Here is a 23,477-nt window from a genome sequence, read left to right as displayed (position 1 = left end):
GTCCTGTGGTGCATCTCGGTGGCACAACCCCGTGCCCAGCCACGGGGACCCTGCTGGAATCCATGGCATGGGGCTGCTGATGTGGCTCTGTGCTCAGCTGAATCCTGCCACAGGCTGGGGAGCATCCAGGGTGAAGCTCTGCAGGGACGTTTCCAATCTGAGCATCCTACAAAGGGACATCTTGGTGGCATCACTCCATCGTGACAGGAGCTCTGGGCTGGCTGGGCTTTCAGGGGTGGTGCTGCTTGCCCTCCCCAGCCCAGCCTGTTCGTGGTTGTGGCTCAGAGCAAAGCCCTGGAGCATCTGCTCCCTGAGCTGTGGAAGGAGCCCAGCCACTGGGCAGGTGAAAAAGTACTCCAGAAGAGATCACATCTCTTTCAAAGGCTTTTCTGTGCCTCAGTAGCCAAAATCTCTTTGAGTTCTGTGGAGAACCATCCAAACCTGTGACAAAGGAGGTTTTCTTGGCTTGCCAAAGCTAATGGAAGCCCCACTGGTGGGGTGTGGGAGGAGGGAGAAAAGGAGCGTGACAGCCACTATCAAGCATTTTAAATTGAGTTTATAGCACCATGCCCATCCCAACAAGGTGTAAAGTGCCCAGGATGCAATTTTAAAGCAAACCTGGTGTGAAATGCAGGAAGGAGCGTGGGGAAGGAGCTCCCAGGGGGACAGGGGATGGTGCCTGGGGCAGGGTGGGCACACAGGGCTGGGCAGGAGCCTGAGCTGGCAGAGCTGCAGCTGGGGCTGTGTTCAGGCTGGTTTGTCAGGACAGAGCTCTCTGGGGATGCCAGAGCAGTGGGAGGCAGGAGCTGGGAAAATCAGCTGCTTCTGGTAAGGGAGAACTGATCCATTAGCTTGGCTTACCAGTCATTTGATACTAGGGCTATTTAGGGAAAAAACCCAGTGTCTGTGCTCTGTGAACAGACAAATTAAGCTGGAAATATCAGCCTGGCCATGAATCTGATTTGCAAAGCCTTCAAAACTACTCCAGCTCAGCAAGAGGCAGCTTGTTTTGCAGTGGCCACAGTCTGGCCAAGGGGATGTGGGGTGGGAAGGAAGGGCCAGCACAGCCTGGGTGCCAGCAGAGCTGTGCCAGGTGCCAGTGCTGGAGCCAGGAAAAGGAACAATGAGAACAGAGCAGCTCCTCAGGAGCCCCCATGGCTGCCACCAGTGGCAACCTTCAAACTGTGCAGAGATCAGAAGGATTTTGGGCTTTGGGGTGATACCTCCTGTTTTCAAGGTCCCCCTGAGCTCTGCCTGGGTAGGGCAGCACTGAGGGCAGGAAGGTCCCTGTGGCTCAGGGACACCTCTGCAGAGCTGTCCCTGCCTCTGGCAGTGCCTCTGGCGGTGTCCCTGGGGAGGATGGTGTCAGGCCAGGAGCCCTGCAGGGGCTGCCTTGGCACTGCTGCTGTCACAGCTGGTTTGGGAGCAAAGCTGCTGATTTCTGGGGGACTGGAGCAAATGCAGCATCTGCTTCTGGAGATGGAGGAAGAGAAATCCATGAGGGATGCAGCTGTGATAGTCCAGCCCTGCTCCCAGTGGGCTTTTCCTGCCACAGTGAATGCAGGAGGAGCTCTGGGGATGGTGTGGCTGCTGTTGTGGTCCAGCTCTCTGTCCCCAGTGTCCAGGAGATGTGGTGCAAATGGGGCTCTGCTGCCACTGTGAGACTTGGCTGAACTTCCCTGAACTGCAAACCCACCCTGCCAGCTGCAGCAGCTCCCAGGAATTCCTCTGTGGGTATTTTCTCCATCTGCAGATCCTCACCCCTCTCACCCTCGTGTCCAGGTGTGCTGGAGGATGCTGCTCCCTGTCCTGTGCCGAGCAAACCCCTGTAAAACATCCCCAGGGTGAGCCAGCTTGGCAGCAAACCTTTCCCAGCGGGGCTGTGTGGAGCCTGGAGGTTGGCTGGGGCTGCCAGGAACCACAGCCATGGCAATGTGATTATAGAGGAGCAGCTTTGTGCATTAACTGAGTTAAACCCAGCTCGGGTGCTGCCCATCAGTGCTGGGCTGCCCTGACATTGCTGCAGCAGCTCGGGGTAATTCAGCCTGGCTGCAGAGAGGCTGTGCAGGGCAGGGGCAGGGCAAGGCACAGGGGCTGGAGCTGCCCCAGCTGCTTTGGCTGCCAGGGAAAAGCTCCCCAGCACAGCCCCCTGTGTGTAACAGACCTGCTGCCACCGACTGATTCTCACTGCTTGTTTCTTTGTGTCTTCCACACTCAGAACGGCTGATTACTCTTCCCTTCTGGCTCCGTGACCTGAGATTACCTCGGAGATGATGGCTGGCTGTATCTGAAAGATGCAGATTATCCTTAAGCTAAATAATTTCGGACACTCGGTGGCGTGGACTTTGGGAGTCCAGGACGGGTGCTCCCGTTGTTTCCCGAGGGAGGTGTGGTGGATGCTCAGCACTTTCCCGAGCCTGGCTGGGAGCAGGCGTGGATGACCCCGGCCCTTCCCGGCAGCGCTGGCTCCGGTGCTGGGAGGGAGCGGGCGGTGGGACCGGCCCTGGCCGTCCCTCTGCTCAGGAAGGGCAGGGCTGGTTCTCCCACTGATTTACAGAGTGCGAGTAAACGAGCTGTGGGTGAAAGCGGTGTGTGATGGGGCCGGTGGGGTGGGAGGGCTGCGGGGACAGCCCAGCTCCGCCGGGCACCTTCGGTGTGGGTCACCCCTCTCCTGTCCCATCCCCAGCCTCCTCTTCCTCATCCCGAGCACCCCGGGCACTGTCCCTCCGCAGTCCCTGCTCCTTGGCACCCCCTGCCCCAGCTCCCTTCTCCTCGGGTACACCTTGCACAGTGAGGCAGCGGTGCTGGGGTGAGGCTGTGCACAGCCCTGTCCCTCCCTGGCTCTCTGAGCAGCTGCTTCACCCACAGCACTTTGCTCAGGGCACCATCAGCTCCTCCATGGGGAGGGAGGGGAGGATTTTGTGCCTTCTTATTTTGTTTTTGGCCTTTCCATTTTGGGCTGGGAAGATGCTGCCCTGTCTGTGCCGGGAAAGCTGGATCTTCACGAGAGGCTGCGCAGGGCTGAGCGCATCCCAGCAGCACCCGCAGGGCCAACCTGAGCCTGCCTTCTGAGCACATAATTGTGCTGTCAGGGGGCTCAAACAGGGGAGAAACCCTGAGGGTGGTTCTGCCCCATTGAGGGTTAAAGCATCAGCTGGCAGGACGTGCAGCCAGGTCACAAAACCAAAACAAAGTCTTGTGCCACCGTTCCAGACCAGGGAGCACAGCCCGGCTCTTGCCCTGGACTGGGAAAACTCATTACTCAGGACAGCCAAAGGCTCCATGGATTTGTGAGGCTGTGGGACCAGAGGTGCTAGTCCTCTCTGAGTGAGGACAGAGCTCACCCCTTCATCCCCTCAGCCCCCCATCCCCTCAGCCCCCCATCCCCTCAGCCCCACATCCCCACCCCAGCAGGAAGACTCGGGGTTGGAGCTGGGCATGAGCAGCTGCCAACACTTCCATCATGGCCAGAGGCAGTTTTAAGCCCTGGAGAGCTGTTCCTGGCCGATCCCCAGAAGGGCTGGTAAGAGGGAAAGTGCCGGCAGGAGCGGCGCCGGCAGCCGGGGGGGTTGAGCGGTGTGAGATCATTTGTACAGGGTGGTCAGAGGCACAGACTGAGTGCTCGGAGCCAGCGCTGTGTGATTTAATGAAGGTGCTGGAAGGGCTTTGTTGCAGCCTGCCAGGCTGGAGCCCTGCTCTCCTGTGCCCAAACACCTCCTGCCTCGGGTGGCTGCTCCTTATCTTCCCTCCGAGTGTGGCAGGGGACTGTGAGCGTGTTTCTGGGCAGCCTCTGGAGTCAATTAACTCCCTGCAGAAGTTACCCAAACCCTGATATCTCTGCAGAGTCAAAGGATCTGTTCAAAATTCCAGGGGGCTTTGGGTGGTGATGCCCAGAGTGGTGTGGGACAGGTAGGCACAGCTTCATCCTGCCCCCGTGGCACCCTGGCCCTTCACAAGGATTGGTGTCCTGCCCTGGAATGAGCACCTTCCTGAAGCAGCAGCAGGGCAAGGCCTCCAGACCCCTGCAGGGAGGGCTGTGCGTGGCTTTGGAGCCACCAGTGTTGGGTTTGGGACCATTTGGGATTCCTCTCTCCTGTGTGTGGCTCTGGCAGTCCCAGCAGAGCTGCTCTGCCAGGTCCTCTCCTCTCGGTGGATCTTTCCTTCCAGTGATCTCTGCTGGCAGCAGGAGCAGCTTCCAGCACCAGCCTCGTGGTCCTGTGTAAGTGGTGTTGGGATGAGTCCTTCCAGTGGATCTGCAGTGGCTGAATGCACCAGGCTCTGGTTGTCACCTCCCTCGTCCTGCCCAGGGGACAGAGCTCTGTCCCTGCCCATAGTGCTGCAGAGATTCCTGAGCACCACTGAAGGGAAAGGGTGCTGAGGGCTGAATGGCAGGGACAGGATCTGCTCCTTCCTCCCTCTTTCCCACCACTCTGGATTTTTACTGCCAGGGATATTTATGACCCAGACATCATCTCACAGCTCCAGCACTCACCCTGCGGTGATGAGGCTGCAGGCAGCTGCTGGAGCCCGGCTCAGGAGCTGTGTCCCCATCACAATGGGCACAGAGCAGTGGGTGTGGGCAGGCTGGGGGGGTGGCTGGGTCATTCCTCACTGGGAGGGGCCAGGGACCCTCAGGCTGGGGCTGCTCTAAGTCTCAGGAACATCCAGGTACCCCCAGTGTGGTGACATCCTGTGTCCCACAGAGCAGCAGCCAGCCAGGTGGCCTTTGGAGAGGGAACAAGCACAACCCCCAGCAGGCCCAGCTCCCTTCAGCAGCGCAGGCAGGACGGCAGTGAGCCCAGCTGGGGGGTGGCTGTGCCGTGTCACTGCTGTCCATGGTGACAAGGTGGAGCTGAGCTCAGCTCTGTGTCCAGCGAGAGCAGGAACAACTTGTCTGTCTGTCAGTGAAGTGTAATCCCAGGAGGAGAAATTCCCGGCCAAGGCAGCCAGGTCCCCTGTCTGGTGTGTGTGGGGGTGTCACGAGAGGGCCCTGGCCTTGCAGGAGAAGAGGAGGGGCAGATGGTCACGAGTGGCTGTTCCCTGGATGGACACCATCCACCATCCTGCCTGTTTATTCTCCCTGTCCCTGCCCATTAGGGTCAGGCTGCTCGCAGGGGCAGAGCACCCCATTGCAGAGCATTCCCCGCTTCAGAGCCGTCACTTTGCCGCAGAAAACAGTCTGGGGGAAAACCCCGCAGGAGCAGCGAGCTTGCAGCAGGATCTCCTCAAGCGGGAGGCCCCGGGATGTCGCGCTCGGTGTCGCCCGGGGGCAGGACGGGGCAGGAGAAGGGAGCGCAGGGTGGTGATGCACGGCCTTTCCTTGGGGCACAGCGGCTGCCAGCGGGTAACAGCCCCTCCAGGGACAGCCGCCAGAGCCACAAATAGCACGGGGGGCACGAGGGAGCGGCGTGTGGAAGAGGCTGGGGCGGTTTCAGGCGCCGCTTGACACGGACATTCATTCCGGCAGGGGCAGAGCCGGAGCGCCGCGCCCGCCGCAGCCGCGGGCACCTGGCGGGGCCGCCGGCACCGGGATCGCTCGGCCCGGGGGATGCAGCCGAGAACCCGCTTTTGGTAGGTTTTACAGGCAGAGATTGCAGCCCCAGGGCCGGGCACAGGCGGAGGGAGTGGCACAGGAGCGCTGATGTCCCTGGCGATCCAAGGCACCTGCTGTGCTCCCTGCGCTCTCCTGGGATCCTGCGGCTCCTGCACAGCCCATCCGCCGGGCCTTGAGGCTTGGGAAGCTGCACCCAGGAGGAGCAAAGGAGCGTTTGTAGTGCCGGGATGTTCTGAGGTTCCCTCTCAAATTTGGGCTGTGCCGTCGGCACCTGCTGCCTCTCTCTGTGGGATCAGCATCGCAATGTGCCCACAATGCGGATTTTCAGCTCCAGGACTATCGCAGCCCTTTGGATACCGTCCCTGGACCGTCCCTGGGGACCAGCCGGCAGGTTCAGCTCGGGATTGCAGCCGTGGCGTGCTCGGAGTCTGTCTGGGGATGGAGGGCACGGGGTCGGGGCTGGGATCCGGAGCCGGGAGCGGCGGCCGCGGCTCGGGGCTGGGGTCCCTGGTGGCAGCGTGGGGAGGGCAGCTGGCACCTTCAGCGGTGCTGGCACCTTCAGCGGTGCTGGCACCTTCAGCGGGTGCCAGCGGAGCCTGCAGCCCGGCTCCTCGCTGCTGCCCTCGGGTAAACGCCGGCTCCGCTTCCCGCTGAGCTCCGGGAGCGGCGCAGGGCTGGGAGAGCGCTGGGAACGCAGGGATGGGGAATGGGATTTGTGCAGGGACCTGGGATCCTCCCGTGCTTCCTCCCTCCAGGACAGCTTCTCCCGGGAGGGCTCCGAGGCAGCCCACGGCCAGGGCTCTAGGGCGGGACAAACATCACCCCCCATTTCCCATCTGTGCCTCCACCCTCCCTGCCCTGCCCCGGGCACTGCTGGCCCTGCTGCTCGGTGCTTTTGCTGTCGCACTAATTGCTCGGGATCAATTATTCATTGTGCAGTAATGAAGCAGGGAGAGGGTGGCTGTGCAGCGAGCCCTGGGCTCTGGCTGTCCTCGCAGAGGGTGAGGAGCAGAGCTCGGGGAATGATCCTCGTGAGCACTTTCACAATGACTTGGTGAAGATTTTCTCAGGTTTTGGTTTTCCTGCTTTGCATTTCTGGCTTTGCTTTCTTCCCCTCAGCCCCGTGCTGTGCATTAGATGCTGTTCCCTCTGAAGATTCCTTGGTTCTTAGTTGTCACTTTTTAAATCCTGAACAGCATTTCACAGATAGAAGGTTCTGTTCTGGTTCTGTTCTGTTCTGGTGGATCTGGGCACAGTTTTGTCCCATGCTAAGAACCAAAATTGTCCAATACTTTCCTTCTGCTTCAGGAAAAAACCTGCTTTGGAAAGGCTGATGTTTCCCTGGATGATGCAGGTGCTCTTTTCCTGCACTCCAGCTGATGTGGGGTGGGTGCTGCCTCCAGCACAAGGAGCCCTCTGCTGTCTGCATCTCCCACAATAACCCTGCAGAGATAATTGGTCTCATTCCCATGGGGTTAAATGCCTTTGGGGGCAGCTGAGGCATCTCAGAGCAAAGGTCCTTGGAAGGGCAGCAGGGGCCAGAGATGTTTCCCGTGGGACACACGGAGGATGGAGCTGCCATGGCCAGGGACAGCCACAAGATTGGTTCTTCCACCGCTGGACCAGCACATCCCTCGCTCTCCTGCTCACATTGATGTCCAGCAGCCTGAAGGGACTTCCCTGCTTTTCCCAGTCCCTGGTTTTGGCTGAGGGGTACCTGGGTGCAGGGCAGCTCTCTCAGCTCTGTTTTGCCTCCTCTTCCTCAGCATCACCACAAAAGAGAGAGAAAACCTGAGCATCCCCATCAGGAGCCAGGAAAGGCTCAGGTGAATGTCCCTGTGGCCTGGCATTGCTTGAACCACAGTGGCTCCATGACTGAGAGGAGCAGAGGCTTTGAAATGAGAAGCTGAGAGCCTCCAAAAAAAAAAAGAATTAAAAGAATCCCTGACCTCTCCTTGCTGGGAATTCCAGGGAATGCCACATGTGCTGGCACAGTGGGAGAGCTGGCAGCACCAGGGCAAGGGCAGGGCAGGCTTCAGCTCTCAGCTCTGCTGTCTCCATGGCTGGGGTTCTCCCAGCTGTGGCTCACCAGCAAGGCCACATTATTGAAAGAAATGCTGGAGAAGTCGTGGTTGTGCTGACACTCATTGAAATTTTCTCTGCTGAGCTGGAACAGTCCTGGATGTAAGCAGCAACTCAGAAAAACCTGCTCGAGGTACAGACCAAGGAGCAGAGGGGTTTGCAGTCCTTCTGCACTGTCTTTGTTTCAATAAAACTTGAAAAATTTGAAAAAAACTTAATTTTTGAGGTAGTGAGTGATCCTGGAAGGCAAAGAGAAGCCAGGGAGTGGATAACAGGTGCAAGGTTGGAGGATGCTGGTGCAGGCAGGGCAATGTTGGTTTTTTCTTTGGAGTGTGTTGGTATTTATTCAGTGAGGAAATCATTCTTAAGAACTCTCTTGCTGTTGCTCTGGTTTCAGACCTATTATCCTCCTTCCCTAAAATGACCCCAGAGAGCCATCCTGGGCTTTGGAGCTCTTGCTTCTGCTTTCTCTTCCCCTTCTCAGGAAATGCTGCCTTGGTCTCTCAGTCTGAGACAGAAACTGGAAGAGAGAGGTGTGAGATCCTCCAGGGAGGATGGAGTAAATCCCCTCAGCCCCTCGACCTGCCTGGCTGCAGACAGGGAACCCAGATGCTGGGAATGGCAAAAGCAATTTGTTGAGTGCAGGGGAAGATGCAGACAGTGAAAAAAAGGGAAATCTGCAGGTGGAGGTCAGGAACACCCAGAGCAGTGAGACCAAGGCATTGAGAACGGAGAGATGCAGATGTTGGCTCCTGAGCTGCTGGGGTGTTTTGGGTGAGGCTGTGAGGTGGAAGGACAGCACCTCCCTCACACCAGCACTGCCTCCAGCAGCCCCTCGGCCACATGAAGTGGTGGGAAGGTGTCAGCCCCCCTCGGGTACTGGAAAAGCTGCTCAAAGGCTCCAGGGAGAGCTCAGAGCCCCTTCCAGGGCCCAAAGGCGCTCCAGGAGAGCTGGAAGGGGGTGGGATGAGATGAGCTTTACAACCAAACCATGCTGTGAGTCTCTGAAGCCTGGTCACATCCCCATCCCTGAGGTCTCCTGTCAGCAAGGTGACCTTGGCTTTGTGCTGATGAGGTGCCTGCAGGCAGGAGCAGATCTGTGGGCTGGCAGTGATGGCATTGCTGCCTCTCCTCCCGTCTCTCCCCACCCCAGGTGATGCTGAGCAGAGCTCAGCCCTGTGCAGACAGGATTTCACAGCCCTGGTGATGCTCTCAGCCCCAGGGGGAGCCGACCCTCGCTCATGGTGAGGCTGCTGCTCATCCCTCCACGCCAGAGAAGCGCAGCAGAGGCTCTGATTGAATTAGTGCAAGGATTTAATTTAATCCCCAAATGTCTCTCATTTTAAAGAAGCCTGTTCATTTCCTTCTAGGCCCTTATCAGATGTGAGCAGGACTGGGCAGATAGGCAGTGCTGGGGGAGGGCTTTGTGGGGAGTGACTCGAGGGCTGTGTGGGTTTTTCCTCTAATTATTTCATGAGATAATGATGACAGTGATTGTAAGACAAATAAAACATCAGCAGCATCACTGAGGCCCAGGCTGGTGCAAATGGCAGCCTGGCCTGGCAGGGCTGGGAACATTCCCTTCTTACACAGAATTGCTGTGTGGGGAGAGTGGAACAGCCCCAAGGATGGGGTGAAAGGAGCATTTGCTTTGTGCCTGACACCAAATCCAGCTGTTTCATGGATGGGGCGATGTCATGAAGGGACCAAGCATGTCGTGGTCTCTGAATTTTTGTATTCAGGCTCACTGGGGGAGTTCAGGTGATGCTGAATTGCTGCTGGGACCAGCCAGGCTGGCTGGGACAGAGCTGGTGCTCTCTTTTCTACACCCTTTGGGTGTGATAAACCAGGAAAGGCACAGCTGGACACATGTGGGCTCCAGCCCAAGTTCTGGGTGACCTGTTAGCTGGGGCTGGTCCTGTGGAATAGCCCCTGCCCCAGGACCTGTGTAGGAGGGAATTGCTTCCTAAAGAGAGGATTGTTTTCTCTCTTTTGGTATTTTTTTCCCTGCTGGGCTGGTTTTGCCCCTTTGGCTTAGGAAAATCACACAGGACCCCGCTCTGGCAGGGGAGGGCTCATTGCAGGCTCCCCCTGCTCACAAAAACAACCTTGGAGATTTCTTCCCTTGGGCTTTTCCCTTTGAAAGGACGGAGCTTGCTCAGGCCATCCCCAGCTACAAAGAAACCTGGAGAAACCAGCCCCAAAGGCTTAAAACCCCGGCAGGGGCTGGCAGGAGCGGCTGTGGTTTTGCAGGGCTTGGCCAGAGCCTGGGGCTGAGCCGGGACAATCCAGGGATGGGCAGAGCCCGGCGCTTCCCTCTGGCATTCGATAAGGAGGGGCAGGAGGTGTCCTTCCAATTGGGAACGGCTGTAAAGAACGACACAAACTCTCAAGGGAGTCACAACACGAGAATTCTCTGGTTTATTACTTCAGGCCTGTTTTTATAGACTGGTACGTGGAAGGTACAGAAAAGAAACTCTTACTGGTTAACAAAGTGCTACATCAGCATCATTGGTCAGGGGGGCTCATCACCCCTCTGACCTCCTCCTGCAAGGAAAACAAGACTGCAAAACAACACCTGCAAGGCTGTTTAGTGTCCCTGAGAATTGTTTTAATTCCTTCTCATATTTTTCCCAGGCTACTTTCTCAGGCAGCCTGAGGAGCCATGCGGCCTGCAATTGTACAGGCACTGTGGTTCAGATTTAGCATCCATAAGGAGGAGCTGCTGGAGCAGCCGCTGGGTTTGTCTGCAGCCCTCGGGGAAAATCCCTGCAGGGCAGCAGCTCCGGGGTGAGGATCCCGATACGGCTCTGCCTCTGTGGCACCCTGGCATTCCTCAAAAGCCCCCGGAGGGGGGAGCAGAGTGCCACCATCCCGCTCCTGCCAGCCGGGAGAACCTGCTGTTGCAGGGCTCAGGAGCAGGGCTGGGTGCTGACAGAGCAATGGGTGCTTGGCACCGCCCGGGGACGTGGGGACGCTGCCACCCCGCCCCAGCAGAGCACTGTTAGCCTTGTTCGTATCGGTGCCAGCCTTGCAGGTGGGCTGGGAGGGGGTGAAAGGCTCCTCAGGAAGGTGGCCAGAGAGATTTGGGGTGTTTCTGCTTTCATCCTTTATCTTCTCCTCTGGCAGATGCTGGAGACGGACGCCGAGAAGCCGGGGCAGATGCACTCGGAGGATGGGAAGGCAGCAGCGGGTGATGCCCCTCCGGCTGCCAAGGCAGCGGCTCCGGCCGAGCCCTGGGACGCTCTGGGGGCCACCCAGGCTCCTCTCCTGGTGCAAAAGCAGCCGGTGGCCACCAGAAAGGGAGAGGAGCAGCCCAGCTCCCTGCCAGCCTTTGTCATCCCCGAGCTGCGGCTCGACAGCACCTTCAGCCAGAGCGCGGCGGGCACGGCCGGCAGCGCCACGGACGGCGAGGATGACGAGGAGGATGAGGAGGAAGAGGAGGATGAGGAGGACGAGGAGGAGGAGGAGGACAGCGAGGAGCAGTACCTGGACAGGAAGGAGCTGAAGCGCAGCAGCATGATCGAGACGTGCGGGCAGCCCGGCTACACCCTGAGCGTGCAGGGCTCCCTGCGGCGCCGCACCCACAGCGAGGGCAGCCTCCTGCAGGAGGCCAAGGGCCACTGCTTCACCTCGGACAGCAGCCTCCACTGCCCCGACAGCCAGGGCACCGCCGCACACTGGGCACTGCCCTCCCCCAGGACCCTCAAGAAGGAGCTGGTCAAGAACGGCGGCTCCATCCATCAGCTCACGCTGCTCTTCTCGGGCCACAGGAAGGTGCGGGAGCCGCGGCTGCTGGGGGAGCTCCTGGGGTGGAGGTGTCCTGCCACATGGCTCCTGTCGCTGTGACCATGGCCCAGCTGCCTTGTGAGCGGTCAGGAGGGTCCCTGCCCCTGGCAGCCGGCTCTGGGAGGAGCTCAGCACCCGGGGGTGCTGCCCAGAGCAGTGGGCAGTGCTCCCTGAGCCCCCGGAGCAGAGCTGGCCCTGGCTGCAGCGATGCATGAACGAGGTGCCAGTGCAGAGATCATTCATGGGGAGCTCTGCTGTCCCCGTTCTCCCCAGGTGACACTGGCAGGGTGCTGGGAGTGGCCCCTGGCCCCACAGCCTGCTCTGCCCCAGCAGCTCCATCCCTGCCTCAGCTCTGGGTGCTGCTGGGGGCTCTGGTGCCCGGCACAGCACCACAGCCCATGGCTCAGGTCCTGCTGCTTGGGACACCTCACACAGTGACATTCTGCTCCAGAGCAGTGGGTCCTGCAGACCCTGGGGTTAAACCCACGCTAGGTTAAGCCTCTTCCTGCCACGTTGCTTGAAAAGCCACGCTGGTGCTGTTTCCTGGAGGAATTTTTGTGCTCAGAGTCCCTGACCAGCTGGTGAGAGCCTTTCCCGGGGTTCCAGACCGCTGGGATGGGGCTGCTGTCCACAAGTCCAAACTCTCCTGGAGACCAATGCCAATAACTGTGTGTGGGAGCAGATGGGGGTTCAGACCTGCCCTATCCCCGATAAAGCAAAGGCACCCCTGTGTCAGGGGCAGTGTCACTGCCTGTCACACGCGGGAGAGAGGCGGTGACAGCGGCAGCACCGGCTGAGAGCGTCCTGTTAGTGCTGCTGTGAGCAGTGCCCTAAAGGAGAGCTCACAGTGCCGCTGTGTGTGCAGCCCTGAGCCTGCAGCCCTGAGCCTGCAGCCCTGAGCCTGCAGCCCTGCAGCCCTGCAACCCTGCAGCCCTGTAACCTTGCAGCCCTGCAACCCTGTAACCCTGCAACCCTGCAGCCCTGCAGCCCTGCAGCCCTGCAACCCTGCAGCCCTGCAGCCCTGCAGCCCTGCAACCCTGCAACCCTGCAGCCCTGCAACCCTGCAACCCTGCAACCCTGCAGCCCTGCAGCCCTGCAACCCTGCAACCCTGCAGCCCTGCAGCCCTGTAACCCTGCAACCCTGCAACCCTGCAACCCTGCAGCCCTGCAGCCCTGTAACCCTGCAGCCCTGCAACCCTGCAGTGCTGCCCGGTCTGGGCTGTGTGTCCTGCCAGGCACCCCTGATCCCCTCCGTGCCCCGGGGAGCTGCACTGAGCTCTCAGCTGGGTGGATGTTTTGGGTGAGCTCCTCCTGAGTTAGACTGTTCTGGTGCACATCGGACTGGGATTTTTGGGGCAGGGATTGGGCAGCCTGTGCTGGTGGGGAGGGCAGCGTGGGGGCTGCACGTTCTGCAGCTCCCAGTTGCCAGCCTGCAGCAGCTGTGGCTGCCTAGAGCCTAAATCCCTGCCCATGTGTTCTGCTGGGCACCCCTGCGTGTTCCTACTGTTCCTTGCTCACATCACCCTGCTCCCATCATCCCATTCCCATTGCCCCATTCCCATTCCCCCATTCCCACTGCCCCATTCCCATTCCCCCATTCCCATTCCCCCATTCCCATTCCCCCATTCCCACTGCCCCATTCCCACTGCCCCATTCCCATTCCCCCATTCCCACTGTCCCATTCCCCCATTCCCACTGCCCCATTCCCATTCCCCCATTCCCACTGCCCCATTCCCATTCCCCCATTCCCCCATTCCCATTCCCACAGCCCCATTCCCATTCCCCCATTCCCATTCCCCCATTCCCACTGCCCCATTCCCATTCCCCCATTCCCATTCCCCCATTCCCACTGCCCCATTCCCACTGCCCCATTCCCATTCCTCCATTCCCACTGCCCCATTCCCATTCCCCCATTCCTCCATTCCCACTGCCCCATTCCCATTCCCCCATTCCTCCATTCCCACTGCCCCATTCCCACTGCCCCATTCCCATTCCCCCATTCCCACTGCCCCATTCCCATTGCCCCATTCCCATTCCCCCATTCCCACTGCCCCATTCCCATTCCCCCATTCCCACTGCCCCATTCCCACTGCCCCATTCCCATTCCCCCATTCCCATTGCCCCATTCCCACTGCCCCATTCCCATTGCCCCATTCCCATTCCCCCATTCCCACTGCCCCATTCCCATTCCCCCATTCCCATTCCCCCATTCCCACTGCCCCATTCCCATTCCCCCATTCCCATTCCCCCATTCCCACTGCCCCATTCCCATTCCCCCATTCCCACTGCCCCATTCCCATTCCCCCATTCCCACTGCCCCATTCCCATTCCCCCATTCCCACTGCCCCATTCCCACTGCCCCATTCCCATTCCCCCATTCCCACTGCCCCATTCCCACTGCCCCATTCCCATTGCCCCATTCCCATTCCCCCATTCCCACTGCCCCATTCCCATTCCCCCATTCCCACTGCCCCATTCCCACTGCCCCATTCCCATTCCCCCATTCCCATTGCCCCATTCCCACTGCCCCATTCCCATTGCCCCATTCCCATTCCCCCATTCCCACTGCCCCATTCCCATTCCCCCATTCCCATTCCCCCATTCCCACTGCCCCATTCCCATTCCCCCATTCCCACTGCCCCATTCCCATTGCCCCATTCCCATTCCCCCATTCCCATTCCCCCATTCCCACTGCCCCATTCCCACTGCCCCATTCCCATTCCCCCATTCCCACTGCCCCATTCCCACTGCCCCATTCCCATTCCCCCATTCCCACTGCCCCATTCCCACTGCCCCATTCCCACCGTGCTCCCATCACTGCCCCGCTCCCCTTGCCCTGCCTCTCCCTGCCCGGGGAGGGTGCGCAGCAGCCAGGGAAGCCAGGCTGAGCCACCCCCCTGTCTGCACTCTGGAAGTGCTTTTGCTGCTCTGTGCCTTTGAACAGTTCAATGAAACCTGCGAGGTTTTTGGGGCAGGACACCGATGCACAATTCCCATCTGGAATTCCCCCACCGAGCTGTCGCACACTGGCAGCACCCGCACCCAGCGGCCCCGGCTGCAGCGCCACCACATCCATCACATTCTTGGTTATTTTCCCATCTGGGAGTGTTTCAGAGGGGCTCATTCCACAGCCCTTTTTAACACCATCGTGCCCGGCGTGCCTCCCCGTCCCCCCTTGCCGCCGGTTGTTTTATCGGGCATTGTGGGGAGCGCTGGGACTCCTCGGGACAGCCCTGCTGCTGCTGCTGCTGCCTTTTGTCCCCGAGCACGGAGCCTCTCCGGACAATGGCAGGAAGCCCCGGGCAGCCCGGGGAAGGCGCTCGGCGAGGGCCGCATTGTTCGGGGCCGATAAACTCCGGAAAGCCGGGCGCAGAATGGAAGGAAATGTCCGCAAGCTCGGGCCCGGGGCTGAGCGCAGGGTTCCCACGGCCCGGCCGCGGGGTGATGCTCCTGGAAAGCTCCGGGCAGCCCCGGGAGCACGGCGTGAGCTGGGTCGGTGGATGCGGGGCTGGCCCTGAGCATCTGCAGCGCTCGGGAATGGGATGTTAAACCCCCGAGCTGTGCCGGGCCCGAGGCTCTCCCTGCCTGTGCCAGGCTTTGTGGCCCACAGGCTGTGCTGGTGCTGCCCTGAGCTCATGGCACAGCCCAGACCCCCTCGGTTTGTCCAGGCTGCCCTGGAGCGGTGCTCAGAGAGCGGACTTGGAAACCGCAATGATATCATTCAATTAGAGGTGAACTGCTCTGATTTCTCCTGCTTGGAGACCGCTGGGAACTCCCGATTGATTCTGAGTGCCCAGTCTGGTTCTGGGGGGCTCTGTGGGCTCTTTGAGCAGCAGTGGGGATGTGAATGTCCTCCCTGGAGGAGGTACCACTGCCAGCACCTGGAGGGCACCCGGGCCACCAGCCATGGGCTCTCCTGGGATGCTCCAGGAGCACCACGGGCTGAGGGTGGCAGAGGATGGAGGAGGTTCCTGTGTCAGGAGCTTGTCCTGTGTCATTGCCACGATGAGGAAGGAGCCCTATGGGTGCTGTGGGTCTGGGCTGGGTGGTGTGGGGGCTGTGGGGATGCTGGCCCTGCTGCTTGGTGACACAGAGTGGCACCGTGGCCACGTCCTGGCATGGTGACAGACACTTCTTCTGTTCCCCCCCAGCTGAGTGGAGCAGACCCTGAGTGCAGCTGTGACGAAGGGGACGAGACCTCCCGCAAGAAACGCAGCAGGAGCCTGTAAGTGTCACATGGGGGTGGCATCAGGGTGTGCCAGGGCTGTTTGTGGGGTCAGCCGAGCCCTGCTGGTACCAGGAACCCTCAGCATTCCCATCTTTCCCCCCGACTTTTTCCAGCAGCAAAGTTCCCATGAACTGAGGTGTCACTTCAGATGGAATTTCCAGGGAGGGTGGTGGGGTGTGCTGGGGGCACTGCACCCCCTTCCACCGAGCCTGGACAGGGTGAAGACACCGGCTCTTGGGAAAAACAGCTTGCCTGGGTTCAGGGAGAGGACATGGAAGCGATGAAATCTGAGCTGGGGCCTCCTTCCCGCCGGCCCCATGCCGGGAGGAGGGATGGGGAGATGGAAAGGGGAGATGGAATGGGGAGATGGAATGGGGAGATGGAAAGGGGAGATGGAAAGGGGAGGTGGAATGGGGAGGTGGAATGGGGAGATGGAATGGGGAGATGGAATGGGGAGATGGAAAGGGGAGGTGGAATGGGGAGGTGGAATGGGGAGATGGAATGGGGAGATGGAATGGGGAGATGGAAAGGGGAGGTGGAATGGGGAGGTGGAATGGGGAGATGGAATGGGGAGGTGGAATGGGGAGGTGGAATGGGGAGATGGAAAGGGGAGATGGAAAGGGGAGATGGAAAGGGGAGATGGAATGGGGAGGTGGAATGGGGAGATGGAAAGGGGAGATGGGATGGGGAGATGGAAAGGGGAGTTTCCCATCACGGGTCAGGCTCAGCCCTCAAGGCACAGGGAGCAGGGACCGCGGGGACCCCCGAGGGACCCTGGCATCCCCTGTGCTGCTCCCGGTAAGGCTTTGGGGTGCCAAAGAGTGGGTGTAAGCAGGGACCAGGTGGCCGTGGCCTTCGCTGTCCTCAAGCACAGCCGCAGCTGAGGCGGGGCAGGTGCACGAGTGAGGATGCTCGGGACCGAACTCCTCCAGAACGCGGATCCGGCGGGTGCCGGGGCCAGGGGGTGCCCGTGGCTGTGTGTCCCGTGTCCTGCGCCGCGTGTGCCGGGCAGCCGGAGGAGCCGCACGTGCTTTGAGCGGCTCAGGGTGCGGGAGCCGCCCGGCCCCGCCGGCTGTGCCAGCGAGCGGCACTGTCGGCCCGCGCTGCCTCATCGCCGCCGCCTATTTTTAGCTCTTTTTATTATTTCCCCCCCCGGCGCTGGAAATGAAAACGAAGCCCTTGCAGCAGGGCCGTCCCCCCGGGCCCGTGGAGCGCCGGGGGAGCGGGGCTGGCGGGGTCAGGGGCGGATGCGGAGCGGGCTCCGCGCTCACCTTGAGCCGGCGGGGGATGCTCGGGGAGCTCCATTGGCTGTCCCGGCCGGCTCCGGGACTATTTATGGGGCGGGGGCCGCGGGTCGGCACTCGCTGCTCTCCCGGCACACGCTGCCGGCCCCCATGCACCACGCCATGGTGGACTTCTCCGAAAAATACCTGGAAAGGTAGGACACCCGGCACCTCGCGAGGAACGGGATGTGCTGCCCAGGGGATGGTTTGGAAGCAGTGCGGGGTGATGCTGCTGGACCTCGCGGTCATGCTGGGGTGCCGGGGCAGATCACTTTATAGACACAGCTCCGGAGTGAAACCAGCAATTTTTAAATGCAATTATTTTTTGCTGTGGCGTTTATTGTGCAGTGTGGCAGCAGCTGGGGGCTGTGCACGCCCAGGGTCGGTGCCGCTCCTTTGCAAGGGTGTGCAAAGAGGAGCAGCACGTGGAAGTTGGGGAACTTCCTTAGGAGGTGTTTGCCTGGTGTGTTCCAGCTGGAAAATCCACCCAGGAGCCAGGACCACCTGCCTGGGGTGTTCCAGCTGGAAAATCCACCCAGGAGCCAGGACCACCTGCCTGGTGTGTTCCAGGTGGCCTTGGGCTGAGGGCTTTGCTGTGGAGGTGACCCACATGTGCCACCCAGGGGTGCTCAGTGCTCTGCCAGCCCTGCTGCCCTGGGAGCTGCTGAGCTTGTTGCTCCAGGCTGTGTGGGGTGGCTCATTCTCTGTGCCGGTGGGTCCGCGGCTGCCGGCGGTGCCGGTGATGGGAGGCAGATGGTGCCTGGAGCGTGAGGATCCGCGTTTGGATCCGCTTTTCCCACGTTTGCAGGTGCCTGGCAGCGGTGGGAGTCGTGTCCTGCTGGGATCAGGGGGTGTGAAGGCAGTGGAACTGTCCGTGTCCATCAGGGTATGGATGGCACCAGGGACTGGGGGGAGCAATTTCCCTCTGCAATAATTCTGTGGCCCATTGGGCTGAGCCCTGGGGTTGTTTTATTTTTCCCAGTGGTTGCTGTGTTTTACCCTCCTGGGGCTGGAGAGAGCTGTAGGTCTGGAGAGCATCACCTGGGCTGGGGTGGTGCATCCCTGTCCTGAATCCCTCCTGTTCCCCTCGTGTCCCTGGGCATGGCTTGGCCAGGCAGAGGTGACTTCTCTGAGCATCCTTGCTGTCTGTAACATTAAATTTGCAGAATCAGAAAGATCAAGAAGGGAAAACTGAAGCCGCTTGCTTAATGAGATGTTGTCAGATAAGGAGCTTCAGATTCAGAGGGTCCATGAGAAAAGACTGATGCTCTTAGGTTTCGATAAATCCGTTATATCCACAGGCAGCACAAGACTGTCCGTGTGCACTTTATGATGTGATCAAGGAGAGGTATTTTAAGTGGAAAAAATTAAAAACACAGATGGAAGCTGTAATGTAATTAAGACAGAATTCGTTATACTTGCTTTTTAATGAGTGACAGATCACTGTCACTGGGAGAAGACTGCCAGAAAAGGGAAAGCAAGGCCGGAGCGCTAATACTTGACATTGCTGCATGTGTTGGGTTTTTGAGAGGGGTTTTTTGCACTTGTTGTGTTTTTGGGAGGTGTTTTTTGCACTTGTGGGGTTTTTGGGAGGTGTTTTTGGTACCGTGTTGGGTTTTTGGGAGGTGTTTTTTGCACTTGTTGGGTTTTTGGGAGGTGTTTTTTGCACTTGTGGGGTTTTTGGGAGGTGTTTTTGGTACCGGCTGCAGTGACCGCGCAGCGCCACGCGGGGGCAGCACGGCCCGCCCAGCCCTGCCCGTGCCGGGGGCTCCGGGGGGCTCCGGGGGCTCCGGGGGCTCCGGGGGGCTCCGGGGGCTCCGGGGGCTCCGGGGGCTCCGGGGGGCTCCGGGGGCTCCGGGGGGCTCCGGGGGCTCGGGGGGCTCCGGGGGCTCCGGGGGCTCCTTTTCCCACGGCGCTTCCCAAAAATCCGTAAAACTCCGAGTTCCTGGCAGCTCCCTGTGGGCAACAGCCAGCCCCGTGTCCGTGTGTCCGTCCGTCGGTCTGTCCGGAGCGGGGGGACCTCTCCCCAGCGCCCCGCGCTGCCCATCCCGACCGCCCCCTTTGGGGATGTCCCCAGGGAAATTCCTTCGGGGATGTCCCCACGGCCGTGCCCCGCACGGGCTGGCACCGCGGACGGGTGGACACGGTGGGGTTTGAGTGTGGGGGTGCTCCGGCAGGGGGGACCCAGGGCAGCCCCCTCCCCGCTCCGCCTTCCCGGGATGCCTGCGCTCTATAAATAGCCCTCGTAAATCCAAGCCGCGATTATTTTCCCCCGCCGTCTCTTGAAAGGCCCCACTATCCGCCTCGGCGCTGATTTTTCCACCTTTCCTCAAGTTTCCCCAGCAACGGCAGAGCCGTCCCAAAGAGCGGCGGGGCCGGCACAGCCTCCCCTCGCTCGCCGCTCCCCGGCCGCCCCACGCCGCATTTAAAGCTCGCTGAGCCCGCCCACTTCCAGCTGCTCGCCACGGCTGGAGCGGGGCTGGGAGCGCTGGGGCTGTCCCCGCTGTCCCCGCTGTCCCCGCTGTCCCCGCTGTCCCCGCTGTCCCCCAGCCATGCCCTTCTTCCGTGACCCATCCAAGCCGCAGCCGCTGGAGTTCCACGCCGAGATGCTGCTGGCGGTGCAGAGGCCGCACACGGGCAGCCTGCAGCGCCGGCACACCATGAAGGAGTAGGTTTCGGGTTGGGTTTCGGGTTGGGTTTCGGGTTGGGTTTTGGGTTAGGGGCTGGGTTAGGGGCTGGTTTGGGGGCTGGGGGTCCCCTCGCCCACCCGCTCACGCTCGCTCTTCTCTCTAGAGCCAAGGACATGAAGAACCGGCTGGGGATCTTCCGGCGGCGGAACGAGTCCCCCGGAGCCAACCCCTCCGGCAAGCTGGACAAAGTGCTCAAATCCCTCAAGTAGGTGCTGCGAGGGCGGCGTGGGGATGGGGACAAGCTGTGCTCTGAGCTCCTCACCTCAGCGAGGCTCTGTTCACCCCGTTTGGGGAAGCTGTGGATAGAGTTTTTGTATCTGGAGGAGCATTTAAAATATTTTTTGGCTGAAAACCTCCTGCTGGAGGGTGAGAGGTCCTGCCTGCGCTGCGGCACCGCAGCAGCTCGGGCTGGAAATTTACCTGAGAGCAGCGTTCTCTCAGTGCCTGTCTACAGAACTTTTACTGGCCAGAGGATGGTTTGAAAAACCACTTTACTCTGGAGATGCTCCAGCAGCTGGAGACGAGCCCTCCCTGCTGCTGAACGGGGCAGCTGAAATCCGGCATTTCCACAGCTCCGCATCACCCGCAGCTTCTCCAAATCTTCCTCAGACACCCCAAGGGCTGCAGCTGCCTGCACAGACCTCCTGGGGTTGCATTTTCTTCCTGCCAGCCTAAAGGCGGTGGTTTCCTTCTGGCAGAGCTGCTGTGGTGCTGCCCAGGAGCTCTGCCTTCAGCTGCCGTGCCAGTGCCAGCACCAAGGTGGGAGCCAGGGCCACCCCTCGGGCACACGGGGCTTTATCCTCTGGAAGCGTTCAGCAGGAGGCTGATTTGGGAGCTGGGAGCAGCCGTGCTGGGCTCACAGCCTGCCTTTTAATCCACTGGAAATGTTCAGCAGGCAGGGAAAGCGGCTTTTGCTGCTGAGCTCTGCCAACGTGCCGGCCTTTTTCCACAGGCCCACTCCCGAGGAAGCGCTCAAGTGGGGGGACTCCCTGGAGAAGCTGCTGCTGCACAAATGTGAGTGTGTGTCCATCCCTTCCACTTGTGCTTGCTGCCAGGGGAATATCCAGACACGTGCCTGGGTGAAGCTGGGATTTCCTCCGTTAATCCCTTCCGGTGTTTGGGGATGCATAAAGTGAAATTAGCCTCTCCCTTGTGTGCACCCCTGCTGCTCCTGCCTGGCCAGGGGGAACTCGGTGACAGGGGCTGGGGAGAGCTTCAGGCCGGGGCTGCAGCCTGGGGAGGAGGAGGAGGAGGCAGTGATCCATGTCTGTGCCCAGTCTGGGGCTGTGCAGGGGGTCCATGGAGCAGAACTGCTCTAGAACATCCCCAAGAGGGGAGGACAGCCCTTCCCAGGCACCCCATCCTACACACAGCCAGGGGGGATCCTGTGCCCTCCAGCCCAGCCTCCCTCTGGCTCCTGGTGGGGGTGTGGGTTCAGCTCCTGGTGCTGCTCTTGCTGCCTGCTTGCACAAGGGGTTTTTTGGGCAGTTTTTTGGGCAGTTTTTGGGCTGCAGCTCTGCAGGAGCTGAGGGTCTCTGGGGCTGTTCCCGTCTGTGAGCAGGAGTAGAGCCGTGTCCCTGTCCCCCACAGACGGGCTCGCCGCCTTCAGGGCCTTCCTGCGCACCGAGTTCAGCGAGGAGAACCTGGAGTTCTGGCTGGCCTGTGAGGAGTTCAAGAAGATCAAATCCCAGTCCAAGATGGTCTCCAAGGCCAAGAAGATCTTCGCTGAGTACATTGCCATCCAGTCCTGCAAGGAGGTGAGGGCTGGCTCCACGCTGGGGCGCGGCTCCCGGCGCGGTGGGTTCCTGTTCTAACCCTGTTCCTCTGCCCACAGGTCAACCTGGACTCCTACACACGGGAGCACACCAAGGAGAACCTGCAGAACATCACCCGCAGCTGCTTCGACCTGGCGCAGAAGAGGATTTATGGGCTCATGGAGAAGGACTCGTACCCCCGCTTCCTCCGCTCCGACCTGTACTTGGACATAATCAACCAGAAGAAAGGCAGCTCCCCGCTGTAGGCCCAAGGACGGTCTCGGGGCAGGCTGGGAGCTGTGTGTTTACATGGAATTGGGCAGTGGAGGCCTTCCTGGGAGCTGGTGGGAGCTCGTTGTCCCGCTCCGGACGGACACGGGGCAGCTGAAGGAGCTCGGGGCCGAGGGGACCGACAGGCCGAGCAGTCTGGTACTGCTGCAGCACCCCGTCCCACCATCGCTGGTACGACGCCTTCGGGGTGGCCCCGGCGTGGATTTAGCCAGGAGGAAGCTCCCACGAGGCTACTGTGAAGCTCCTGTCCCGGCCACGAGCGCTGCTGGAAGGCGGAGAGAGGAGGGGTTCTCGTGCAGGGCTCTGGCAAGGGGACAACAGCACCGACACAAACATCAGAACATCAGCCTGGATTAAACCTCGTGAACTGGAGCAGCCCCGGGATGCTGCTGTGCTTCCCTGAGCCGCGGGGCCGTCCCGGAGCAGCTCTGGCCGGAGCCCGGCGCTTCCTTGGCTCGTGGTGGGTCCCCCCGGGAGCAGCGAGAGCCGGGTCCTGGCCCTGCGCTGGGGATGTGCCAAGCACCCCCTCCTGCCCTCCCCCCTGGTTTATTTATTGCCCTCCTGTAGCTGGACACGTTGCTGTGCGATAGGAAACCCCCGTGTTCTCCCCGTTCCCAAGTTACAAGTGCAATATTTGTGTGTGTCGCGGCCGAGTTCTCCGGCGGAGCGGATGCCTTTTTCTTTTTCCAGGTGTGTAGATTTTTGTAAGGCAGCAGGTTTTGTGTGCCAGACCCATTCCCTGGCAGCGGGCCGCTGGGGGAGCCTGGTGTAAATATCAATATATCCATGCCCTGACGACGGAGGGGTTGGTGGTGGAGAAAAGCAACTCTGTGCAGCAGCCGCTCTCCTGACTCTGGATAACAATGCTGTGTTTGGGAAGCACTGCCTCCCAGTTTACAGTGCAAAGCATCTCTGCAGCTAGAAAAAAAACCTACATTGTCATGGTCATAGGTAAATAAAAGGAGAATATCATTTCTTGTAGCTGGCTTTTGTTCATGCCGTGTTTGTCAGCACCGCTGGAGCTGCGTGGCCCTCGCCTCGCTCAGGAGTGTAAAATCCTGTTACTGTGTGGCTAAAGAAGGGAAAATCTGGTTCTGTGGATTTCTGAGCTGTTCTTTATGATGGAGCAGCTGCCAGATGCTCCTGAGGCCAGCTCTGGGTGTAGGAGCAGAGTTTTGCCCAAAGCCAGACCGTTCTCAAGGACACAGCAGGGCACGAACCTCTGACCAGGGAAATGTCCAAACACACCTGAGACCTCCTGCAGCTCTGGGGCCCTCTGGGGACACACCAAAAACACCAAAACCACCAAAAACAGCAACAAGAAGCCTTTCCAGGTCCATGCACAGCTTGGCAGGGCTGCTCCTCCCCAGCAAGGGCAGTGCTCTGGTGTGGGATGCAAGTGTTCTGTAAAGGCTGTTCAGGGTGTGTTTGGTGACCCTGCAGTGTCACCTGCTTGGGATGGCTCAGGGATGTGACTGGGGTGTCCCAGGGCTGGCTCTGGCTGCCCAGAGTGCTGCTGCTGATGCCCAGGGATGTGTGGCTGCCCCACCTGAGCACTGTCCCAGGCAGGTGCTGCCTGTCCTGGGCTCATCCCGAGGATCAGGGATGTGGGAACAGCTGCCTGTGGTGCCACAGCCAAAGGGAATTTCCCAGTGTGGAAACGGGTGCCTCCCAAAATAGGGAGGACCTTATCTCGGCAGATAATGAGGATTTATCTCTGGGCTAAAAATGAGTGGTTGCTGAGTTGCAAATAGTCACAACTCAGCCGTGTTTGTTGTGGGCAAACAGGGCAAAGTCCACCGAGGC

The 23,477-nt window shown here is 60.1% G+C and overlaps 1 protein-coding gene across 4 annotated transcripts in view; it reads left to right on the top strand.

Moving 5' to 3' along the window:
* The window catches only part of RGS3 (regulator of G protein signaling 3), a 59,968-nt gene extending 37,318 nt beyond the window's left edge, over positions 1-22,650 (top strand). For 2 of the 4 annotated variants that reach the window (XM_086857908.1, XM_086857909.1), the window contains 6 exons: positions 10,766-11,413; positions 15,577-15,650; positions 19,730-19,831; positions 20,579-20,640; positions 21,217-21,383; positions 21,461-22,650. In XM_086857908.1, coding sequence (XP_086714034.1) covers positions 10,766-11,413; positions 15,577-15,650; positions 19,730-19,831; positions 20,579-20,640; positions 21,217-21,383; positions 21,461-21,646 — 1,239 coding nt within the window. In that variant the 3' untranslated portion in view covers positions 21,647-22,650. Of the gene's footprint in view, positions 1-10,765; positions 11,414-15,576; positions 15,651-16,850; positions 17,092-18,919; positions 19,605-19,729; positions 19,832-20,578; positions 20,641-21,216; positions 21,384-21,460 lie in introns of those variants that run through there. The other 2 variants (XM_086857910.1, XM_023937926.2) reach the window with 2 other exon arrangements.
* The last annotated feature ends 827 nt before the right edge of the window (positions 22,651-23,477 follow it).

This window comes from Cyanistes caeruleus, chromosome 20 (genome assembly GCF_971803275.1).
Source record: "Cyanistes caeruleus chromosome 20, bCyaCae1.hap1.1, whole genome shotgun sequence".
Classification (NCBI taxonomy): domain Eukaryota; kingdom Metazoa; phylum Chordata; class Aves; order Passeriformes; family Paridae; genus Cyanistes; species Cyanistes caeruleus.
Note: the sequence above shows the minus strand (reverse complement) of the source record. Positions and strands in the feature narration are given on the sequence as shown.